Source organism: Sus scrofa, chromosome 6 (assembly GCF_000003025.6).
Source record: "Sus scrofa isolate TJ Tabasco breed Duroc chromosome 6, Sscrofa11.1, whole genome shotgun sequence".
In the NCBI taxonomy this organism is placed as follows: Eukaryota; Metazoa; Chordata; class Mammalia; order Artiodactyla; family Suidae; genus Sus; species Sus scrofa.
Window position 1 is genome coordinate 82,584,427 of NC_010448.4, and position 10,942 is coordinate 82,595,368.

A 10,942-nucleotide genomic window follows, 5' to 3' on the forward strand; every position below is an offset into this window, starting at 1 on the left:
GGATCGAACCTGCAACCTCATTATTCCTAGTTGGATTCGCTCACCACTGAGCCACGATGGGAACTCCTAAATTTGTATTTTTTGGCTGCATGTGCAGCATATGGAAGTTCCTGGGCCGGGGATTGCATCCGAGCTGGAGTTGCAGCCTACACAACCACAGCGACAGCAGTGCAGGAACTCCTCTTATTATTTTATCCTTCACCGACTGCCACAGCAGGAACTTTTATTATTTTTGAAGTCGAGGACTCACGAAGAATGGAGGACCACATATATCAAAGGAATGAAGCTCAAAAAAGAAGAAGCAGACAGAGGTTTACATTCACGCCAGGGCCCCCCAGCCTCGAGCCGGCTTCAAGGGCACTTAGGCCAAGCAGTCACATAGACTCTGTAGCTTAGAGGAGCCCCATGCCTGGTTTCATGTCCTAAGGTTGTCCATCTGAAATTCTTAATGATTTTTGAACATCCTCCTTTTGCACTGCGCCCTGCAGATTGTGTCACCAGCACCGGGCCTGGGAGTCTCCTTTTGCATCGGGGCCCTGCAAATTGTGTCACCAGCATGGGACCTGGGATTCTTCTTGGGCTGCTCTGAACCATCGACGTGGCCTCGTCAGACCACAGACGTGCCCATTCACGGCGCACTCTACGTGCTGGAGAACAAGTCTGCTTTGGTTGCTCAGACGTGTGTCTAAGACGTGTGTCTAAGAGGGCGATAAAAATAGGGTTCTCGAGCCGGTGCGGGAGGGCCCCTGTGGTCTCTGTTCACACACTTACGTGCACTCAAGGCGCACGTCTACACTGGCCTATTTCAGAGAGCAGCCCGGCCCATCACAGGATGTTCTGCCCCACATCACCGCCTCTCGGATCCTGCCTGGACCCCAACTTCAAGGCCTGGCCTGCCTTCCTTCCAGCGTCTTCTCCCTCAACCTCACCACAGGAGCCACAAGCCCTCCTGTCTCTAAGAAACCCTCTCTTTGTGGTCTCTCTTCCGTACCTTTGCCCATGCAGCGCTGCTCCTTCCTTCCCAGGTCTACCTATTGCAGAGTCTACCCTTTCTGGGGAGCCTTCTGGAAGTATGTGAGAAGGGCCTAAAGGTACTCTGGCTGCAGAGCAGAGAACATGTATCACCTTGCCTGGAGCAATCAGGGAGGGCTCAGGGGAGGTGGTGAGCCTGGGCCTATAAGGAGGAGATGTCTGTCAGGTAGAAAGGAGCGCTGCGTAGGGCTGGCTTTGCTATCAGAGAGATTCTGGCATGAATTTGGGCGTCTCAGCTTCCTGGCTACGTGACCTTGGGTGAGTTACGTCTCTTTGCTGAGCCTCAGTTTCCTCATTTGGAAAATGGGGATATTTATCGATCACATCGACTACATGGATTAGAGATGAACTGGTTAACTGGAATGAGCACCACCGCAGTGCCTGGCACACAGCAAGTCACCAGCAAAGGTGGTTCCCTTCTCCCTTCTTCAGTGTCTGCCTCCTGTGAAATATTGGTGTCAGCACGTCACCCATCCCTCTGTGTCTGTGTTTATTCATCTTTGCAGTGGAGGTTGTGATGCCCAGAGCACAGAGCTGTGATGAGGGTTCAGGGCAGGTCAAGGGAACATTGACAGACATCTCGGAAGCCTGAGATTCTCCATTGATGATAAGGGAATTAGCCAACGAGGTGCTGGCCTTTCTCACTGCGGCTTTTTCCTGGGGCAAACTCTTTCCACATGTCACTGGGATGTCAGTACCAGAAGGGGAGACAGGTACCTTTGGTCTACTGTTGAATCCTCAGTGCCCAGGACAGTGCTGGGCATGCAGCTAATGCTCAATAAATGTCCTCTGAATGACCAGCAATACCAAATCGGCCCACATCCCATCCTAAGTCCTGGGCACTGGGATGGGAGAATCCAGGGAAAGCAGCCCTTTCTGGGGAAATTGTCCTCAGATTGGGACCACGACGCAGGTCACAAGCCCATGCACAGCTCTGCCCAGCCCAGGGCAGACCCTGGCTCCACAACCCGACAGGGAGGGCAGGGGAGGAAGAGGGCAGACGAGGCAGTTGGGAAGAGGAAGAGAGATGCGGGGCGGCCAGCAGGGCAGGAGCAGGCTGACCCCACGCTGCAGCCCTGGCTCACCTGCTCCTGGGAGCGGGGCGGGGGGGGGGGGAGCCTCTTCCTCTTTCTTGTTTGGAAAAAAAAAAAAGAGCTTTCCCCCTAAATTTACAAGTAATACATATGCAGTGTTTAAAAGTTTGGAAAAACTACAGTCATCAAAAGAATTATAAATAAATGCTCCCTTGGAGTTCCCAGTGTGGCTCAGCAGGTCATGAACCTGACTAGTATCCATGAGGATGCAGGTTTGATCCCCAGCCTCGCTCAGTGGGTTAAGGATCTGGTATTGCTGTGAGCTGTGGTGTAGGTCGCAGACGAGGCTCGGATCCCGCGTGGCTGTGGCTTAGACGGACAGCTGTAGCTCAGATTTGACCCCTAGCCTGGGAACTTCCATATGCCACATGCGCAGCCATTAAAAAGCAAAAAAGAAGAAGAAATAAAGTCTCCTCGCCATCACAGCATCACGTAGCATTAACTACATTTTCCTGTTTTCCTTCCAGCCTTTTCCCAGAGGTGGTGTCCACTCCCCCCAGGAAGAGATACGGCTGCTCTAGAGGCAGAATCTGGCTCACTGCCATGAGCCTCCGCCTGCCTCACATGGGCTCCTCACTCCAACCACCCTGGCCCTGGTGCAGCCTTCCTACAGTGTGAGGGAGCCCAGATTGGCGGGTGGGGTCTCAGCAGGGCTTCCTCCCTGGGGGGCAAGGTGGGCAGAACTCAAGTTCACTGAGGGAGGACAGCAGAGAGGTTCTCAAGGTAGGGCCACTTCTTGGGGTGGGGTGTTGGTCTTCAGCCACTGGGCACCCAGACAAGTTGAGTCTGAGTCAGGGGCATGACCAAAATGGACCTGTCCTCTCCACCCATCCCCTTTCTTGTTACCCCCTTTCATTTGAGGGCCCCAAGTTTTCCTTCCCTTAACACATCTGCTTGCTCCACACCCAGCCTCTGTTCTCTTAACGAAGGTGGGCAGATCAGTAGACTCACTGACGCTGGACCCCGCGTTCTAAAAAAGCCCTGCTGGCAACTCTTCACCCCAAAGGGAATGAGTGTCATGGTGAATTTCAGTCTCCGTGTCACACACACTGAAGGATGTTCTGGGGGCACTGACTTAGGTCACCCCTGCAAATCGCAAGGTATGGGCATCCGCCCTTTCCACCCACACATAAGTCTGAACCTTTTGCCAAAAACGCTTTTCCCAGACGCAAAAGAAAACCCCAAAGAGGAACCTAAACCTTCACACGGCTGCGCCGATTGGACATGAACGCTCGGGCTCCCACCAGCTAGCATTTCAAAGAACAAGCCAGACGCCGAAGGGGAAGTGAAGGGAACAGCTGGAACCCTCCCGGGGTCAGTGTGGTCCTTCCACTGGTCTTTTCATCCGCCTTCTCCTCCCACCACTTAGCAAGAAGTGCTCAGGCAGACCTGCTCCCAGGAGCACCCCTCCCGACAGGTGTCGGGGAGAGGGGTGAGTGAGGATGGGGGCAGGGCACTCCTGAGGTCTGGGTGGGAGAGAAGGGGGGTAACCTGGAAGGCCCCCCAGAGGGGGTGGCCATTAGGCTGGCCTTGGGAGGAGAGAGACATGTTTCTCCCTTCCCCATCCCATTCCGAGTTTGACTCTTGGCCAGGAGGAGCAGGAATATTCAATAGTCATAATTTCCATAACGATGGAGGTCTTGCCTCTGCACCAAGCACACAAGGTACAGGATCTCATTCACCCACCCAGCACGTCCGAGGTGGCTACAGTTTGTTCTCTCCATTGTACGGATGAGAAAACTGAGTTCCGAGAGTTGAGGCGCTTCGTCCGAGACCACACACTGAGGAAGTGGCGGGGCCTGGTTGCAGCTTGGGCTTGTAACTAACTGCATCTCATGTTGCCTCTTTCCCGGAGAGCACCCTCTTCTCCATCCCTGTCCCTGGGAGCCATTGACAAGGGGCCTGACAGTCCTTCTACAGTCTCCTCGGTGCTTTCCTCCATCCAGCATTGAGAACACCAGGGGTCCATGGTGGAGATGGAGCAGTGGGGTGAGACGTGGGAACATCTGCTAGGTGGCAAGTGAGCCAACGGGGGTCGGGGGGGGGGAAAGCAGGGCAGGTGGAGGGTCCTGAGGAGGTGGCTGTGCTGAGTGAGTGCTCACTATAGATCAGAGGCTGCGCACAGGGCTTCAGGGCAGGGTCACATTCTCTCTTGCAAACACTCTAGCCCCATCTTAGGGAGGAGGAAACAGACTCCAAAAGGCAAATTAAGATGTTGGGTCACCCAGCCACTAAACAGCTTAAACCTGCCTTGACCCCTAAACTATGTGCGAGGCCGATGGCTGGTTCCCAAGGAGCTGAGAAAAGTCAGCGTTCCTGCCGTGGAATCCCACCTCACACGAGCCCACGCACTTCTGCGGACCTCAGTTTCCCCACCTATAAAACCAGGCAGAGGCACTCTTGGCCTGCCAGCTCCGACCTTCTCCTGAATTCGCTCACTGTTCCTGCTTCCTGTGGCATCTCCAGGTAGGACCAAGTCCCGCTCTGGCCCCGGGGGCCGCAATTCCACCTCCTCTGTGTCCCTGCAGGAGGCGCTGTTTCAAGGTGGTGATGGATGGCCTGGGTTCCAAATCCACTGGGCTGTAAAGCCCATCCTTCCTACCTCCCTCTGTCCCCTTTACTCCCAGCATGGAGTAAGGCAGGCTCCTGGGCACCAAGGTGGGCATGAGTGACTGAGTGCCAAGGCTGGCCTGGGCCCAGAAGCTCCCCGGAGGCCAGGGCTCCCCAGTGGCCACAGGGGGTCCCAGGAAGACTCCTGGCAGAGGGGGTGTCTGAGCTCGGTCCTGAAGACCGGGCAAGACTCCCCAGCTGCCGGAGGGGCACGGCCCATGGTGGATTTGAGGGAGGGTCTGCAGAGGAGGCAAGCCCAGGGGACAGGGGTAAGAGCTGGTGTCAAGGCTGCCTCGCTGAGCCCACCTACGGGGGAGTCTGGACTGGCTCAGAGACGAGGCAGGGGTCAGAGGGTGATGCTGCCTCCTTGGTCCCAGAGCCTTCTGGAAGGGCTCAGGGGGCATCTGACCTCAGGGCCCCCTCCCCTCCTTGAATGCCCCCACCCTCTCAGGTAGCTGAGCAAGCCTCAGCTTTGATGCAGCCACCTCAAGGCCGAGGTGTCAATGGGCTCTCTATGTGACCGGTGGGGCCGCTGGGGGCCGCCGGCCGCCGTAGTGGGCGCGGGTGAGGCCTAGACACACAGTCCCACTGTGTGGGGCCGGCTCATGCCCGCCCAGACCCTGTGGCCAGTGGGGGACTCCCAGGAATGCCCTTCCAGCCTGGGGGGCACTTTGGACAGGCAGGGTGGTCTGGGGAGACGGGTGTGTGCAGGGCGGCCTCAGGATCCGCCCTCCAAGGGGCCCGGCAGAGGTGGCGCCAGGCAAGCGCCAGGGTGGGTGTGGGTGGCTGGCGGTCAGTCCCTTCATCTCCCAGGGTTGTGGGGGAGGGGATGCCGCCAAGGGCGCCCTGCTCTAGGTGACCGGCCATCCCGGGCTGCCTGGGATTCTGGCGAGTCCCCTGTTGTTGACCATCGCCCAGAGCTGAGCAAAGGACACCGCGAGTGACCTCTCTGGTCCAGGCAGCTCCCCCCTTGTCCGGTGACTTCTGAGCCAGACCATTCCAGAGAGACCTGCCATTCTGCTCACCCTCTGCCACTGCACAGGCCTGCTCACGCCTGAGAGGCTGCATCTCATCTCTCCCAAGTGTCTTCAGGCGGGGAGCTACCGGCCAGCTGTCCCACCACCACGAGGGGAACTCTGGCCAGAGAAGCCTACCCTCGTCCCCCTCCAGCTATCCCAGCAGACGCCCAGGATCCTCTCCTCCTGTCCTGCCTCTACGCCTTTGCCCAGGCCATTCCCTCTGCTCAAGACATCTTTTCTGCATTCTCACCTCCTCGCCTTGTAAGACCCAGCTCCAGGGTCACGTGTCCAGGGGAATTTTCCTCTCTTCCCCCAGGCCGCCCGTGACCCCTCTCTAATCTCCCAGCCCCCTGTTCTCGTCCCTTATCGCACTGACCACACCCCAGTGCAATTTTGCATTTGCCCATCTCTTTCCACAGCAGACCGTGACCTTTTCAAGGGTGGAGAGACTGACCTCGTCACCCTTGGACCTGAAATTCTAGCACAAGGCCAGGCTCACGTTAATTTTAAAAAGGAAGTTATTTATTGAACATTTACTCTGTGCCAGACGCCTCGCTCATTTAATTCTCTCTAGAGCTCCAGGAGGTTGGTATAATCATTATGCTGCTTTTACAGACAGGGAAACAGAGGCACAGAGAGGGGAGCAGCTTGTCCTGGGCTACACAGTTAGGGCCAGCTCAGGATGGAGACCGGGGAGTCTGATTCCAGAGCCCACCTGGAAGCTGGTACTCCACTCCTGGAGCAGCTTTTGTGCAATTACTGAATGAATGAAAACTTTCATCTCCCTGAGCCTCCTGGTTCCTGCCTGTGGCCGTTTAGGCCCATTTCCTTGGGTTTCCTCCCGGCTGAGGTGCCCACCCTCAGTGTCCTGGCAAGAATGCTTTTGCCTTTGGGGGTGCAGTTTAGGGGTGCTGTGAGGGGGACCTGCTGCAAGGGGGATCCCCTAAGGGGTGCAGAGAAGGGCCTCACGGGACAGGTGTGGTTCTGGATTAAAGTGCTAGCCCTTGGTAGAGTTGAGGATGGCCCCTTAGGCATCCTCAAGGCCATTACCTGCAGTTGGCAGGTGGGGAAACCAAGGCCCAGGGAGAGGAAGGGACTTGCCTATAGTCACGCAATGTGTCATTAGGCCTGAGCTTCCCCATTTGTCAGACAGAGGACTCTTAACCCTTCTCCTGTCTGGAAGAGTCCCAGGAGCAGAGATGGGCAAAGGTGTGAGTTGCTCAGGGCACTGGGCACCCCAGAAGCCCCCTACGACCTCTCATGCCTCCATTTCAGTGCCTGGAATTCTGGCACATTCTGCCAGCTCTTTAGGTTAATCATCACTCTCTCTCTTATTTTTTTTTTTTTCTTTTTAGGGTTGCACCTGCAGTGTATGGAAGTTTCAAGGCTGGAGGTAGAATCAAAGCTGCAGCTGCTGGCCTACACCACAGCCACAGCAATGCTGGATCCGAGCTGCATCTGTGACCTGTCTGTTGCCACTTGTGGCAATGCCAGATCCTTAACTCACTGATCAGGGCAAGGGATCCAACCTGGATCCTCATGGAGACTATATTGGGTCCTTAACCCTTGGAGCCACAACAGGAACTCCAGCATCACCCTCTTTTAATTTAAAAATTTTTTTTCTTATTATAGTTAATTTACAATGTTGTGCCAATTTCTGCTGCACAGCGAGCATTGCCCTCTTCTCGTCTCCCCCTCACCCTCTCCGTCAGGTAGGAATCAAATGCTTCTCCACCCTCTTCCCAAACCTCTTTGTTGCAGGGAACTGAGAGAAGTTCCAGAGTCGGGAACCCAACTTTCAAGCTCTCCTGGGCAGGTGATGTCCTGAGGCCCCCCACCCCCACCCCTGGCCTCCTGCTGAGGAACTGGTGCTGTTGGCCTGAATTCAGGGGGTCCCTGAACTCGGGGGAGAAACACACACCATCTTCCCTTTCGCTGACCTCTAACTAAAACTTAGCATCTTTTTCTACAGCGACTTTGTCCCCAGGGGGAATCACAAGTATTCTCCAGTCTCCTGGGGGCTGTCTGCCTATCCCCACTACATCCAGGCAAGTCCTCTCTCCACAGGGACGGCTTTGCACCCTGTGTGTTACTACAGAGGCAGCTGGTCATGGTGTCACAAATGTGCTTTTTCATAGTTTGATATAGATGGTGACTCTGAAGAGTCCATAGGCTTCCTGAGACTCCAGAAAGTTCTGTGGCTCAGCACAGGTTAAGGACCCTGCACGGGGCCACAGGTAGCTGAGCTCGGCAGGACCCAGAGCCTGGATCTCTTTGGGGACAGAATTGGCAGCTGCATCCCCTGTGAGCCTCTAGAGACAGAATTTTGGGAGACAGAGCCCTGGAAGGGAATAGAACGTGGCGACTAGAACTGGGCAGGAGAGAGGGGGCCAGAAACAGACAGAACATGGAACTGCAGGGAAGCCTCAGACCCCAGGCCCTAAGGCCTCCCCCATACCCTAGCTTACAAGACACATCTGAGTCCTTGTTCACTAGGGATCGGCCCGCTCTGCCCAGCAGCCTCCTGTCTGTGTGCCCACATTCAGCCCAAAGCCACCAGTTTGCCTCTCCTTCTCCCTCTGTGTCACTGTCCACTATTGGGCACCCTGGCACCAGGAGCCCATCCTAGGTGGGTGGCCCTTGAATCCTGTCTCCCAAGGTTCCTTTGTCTTAAACTCCACATTTCTCCATCTTGCTCACGGAAGAAGAAATACAGATTACAAAGACTCAGCAAATGGTTTTTATAAACTCTTATTTTCTTGCCACAGAACTGCCTTTAATTAGCTCCAAGCACTACAAAGGGAACGGCGTTATAATAGGAGCCGCTTGAAGGAAGGAGCTCAGGGCTCTCGGCTCCGAGACCTGGGGCTGCCGCCCGTTGCAGCTGTGAGCGCGTTTGATGGGAGCGCCCCGCCGCCCAGACGGCAGACCGCCGCCTGCCCCCAGTTGGCCCCCCTCTGCAGCCGCACAGCCTTCCTCAGCTTCTCTCCAGGGAAGAGGAACGGGTCCAGCCCTCAGACAAGCCCCTGCAGAAACCTTTGGACAATAACCCCCCAAATGTGCCTCGGTCCCTGCCCAGAGCCAGCTGCCCAAGAGTGGCTCTGAGTCCCCCTGCTAGCCGGCAGCAGGACGGGCGGATGGACAGTCAGACTGACTTGTGTGTCTCAGCTGACCACCTCCGCCGAGAAGAAGTGGCACCAGGAGCCCAAAACCTGGTGTTCTAGAGGCCACTCGATTCCTCTAATCTGGAAGAGAACTCTTTGCAAACGACCCAGAGGCATGGTCCTCATACACGGTCCATTTCCAGCCTCAGGCAATCAGGATGTCACAGCTGGAGAGGCCTCCCTTTGGGGGCACAGAGAGGTTAAGTAACTTGTCTAAGGCCACTCAGCCTTAGAGGTGGCCACTGAGCTGGGACTCAGATTCAGGGCTTCTTGATCCCCAGTCTCAGGTGCCACAAGCCCCACGTGGGCTCCTGGTCGCAGGGAAGAAAGCCACATGGTGGGGGGGTGTCTGAGGCCAGGTCCCATCAGCCTTAAGGGCCAGACAGAGGCAGGAAAAGTCTCCCCAAATCCCAGCCTCAATCAGAACTTCCAAGTGGAGGCTCTCGGAACCCTATCCTTTTTGAGGGACACAACCCAGAACCCTGGGTCCCTCTAGGCCATGAATAGAGGCAGAAGCCTGACCACATCCACAAACCCTCTGGAGGCCTGCTCTCCCCGATTCCAAACCACCTTCTGAGCAACCCAGAGCTGCATAGGTTCCCCCCAAAAGCCTGTAGCCTTCTCTTCCCTCTGCTTCTCTCACCCAGGAATGACTCGGAAAATGCAGTGCAGAAGTTTCTCGGGAAGGTCTCCCGATCCTCAGGTGTAGCCTTGCCCCCTGCCTGCTCCAGAAGCTGGCCAGTCTCTGGGGGAGCAGATATCTGAGTATGTGCTCAGGTGGAGGGTCCGAGCGCTGCAGGGTGGGGGGGCCAGGGGCCCTGAGGATGGGGCAGGAAGCCTCGGGTCACAGGGACCCCCCCATGTGTCCTCTCCACCCCACAACCCTCCGAAGTCCTTTGAGGGCTTGTGGCTCCCACCGTGGACAGTCCCCACCAGCTGAGGATAAAAGTCCACAAAGATGTTCCCCTGCAGGACACCACGGAGGCCACCAGACCCTCTTCCCACCCCAGACCTTCAGAAGCCAGCGGATGTAGGTAGGCAGCCCGGGCCCTTGAAGGCAGCCAGCGTGGACCGTGTAGGGACGCAATCCGGGCCCCCGGCCACAGCTCCCCACCCGAAAGGGCGCTCGTTACTCACCGCGGATGAAGGTTGGCGAGTAGGTCGGGAACGAATCGAAGATGCTGTTGGATGCCATGCCCCGCTCAGAGGAAGGCGAGGTTCCAGCCCTTCAGGGGGTTGGGTTGGGATCGACTTGGTTAGCTGTTGTTTTATTTTTTCCTAGCTACTTTTGAAAATAAAGGGGTGGGGGTGGGGGGAGTGTTGCTTTTTGTTTGTTTTTTGTTTTGTTTTGTTTTGTCTCTTTTTCCCCCCTACTGCTATGAAAAAGAAAAAAGGAAAGAACGCGAGAGTGTGTGTGTGCGCGAGTGTGTGCGTGCGTGTGTGTGTGTGTGTGTGTGTATGTGAGCGAGAGAGAAAAAAAAAAATCCCCAAGGAAAGTAAGTTTCTGTTTGTACCCAAGAATTTGGATTCCTGGTCCCACAGGAATGTCTCGCCACAAATTTTCAACAGAAGCGTATGCAGAGTGTATCATTAGATGGCGGGAAGGGGCCTTCGGCAGCCAGGGCAGGAGTCGCAGGGCAGTGAGAGCAAAGCCAGCACAGCGTCAAGCGGCCACGGGAATGAATGAATGAGGCTCGCCCCCGGCAGAGCCCAGCTCAGTGGGTGCGAGGGCGGCCCAGGGGGTGGGAGGACCGGGAGCCAACCAGCTCCAGCGCAGGGCCCCCGAAGGCGGCCGAGGGCCTGGCCTTGTGGTTCTGTGGTTGAGGGACCAGGCCTTCACAGTGTCAACCCAACCTCAGCTCACAGGATGCAAGAAGCCAGCTCGCGGCCTTGGCCCATTGGCTGGGTGGCGGTCACCTGGGTTGTGATGTCACAGCCCCTTAGAAGATTTTTGTGGCTGCCTCTCTTTTTAGAAAAAAAAAAAGAAAGAAAGGAAAAAGAAAAAAAGGAAAGAAAGAAAGAG

At 56.1% G+C, this 10,942-nt stretch overlaps 1 protein-coding gene across 2 annotated transcripts in view; it reads right to left on the minus strand.

Annotated features, from left to right (window-relative positions):
* RUNX3 (runt related transcription factor 3) overlaps window positions 1–10,618 on the minus strand; it is a 63,842-nt gene extending 53,224 nt beyond the window's left edge. The window contains exons 1-2 of one of the 2 annotated variants that reach the window (XM_021095591.1): window positions 10,434–10,618; window positions 10,057–10,145 (exon numbers count right to left, since the gene is read on the minus strand). In XM_021095591.1, coding sequence (XP_020951250.1) covers window positions 10,057–10,145; window positions 10,434–10,510 — 166 coding nt within the window. In that variant the 5' untranslated portion in view covers window positions 10,511–10,618. Of the gene's footprint in view, window positions 1–10,056 lie in introns of both variants that reach the window. The other variant, XM_021095592.1, reaches the window with a different exon arrangement.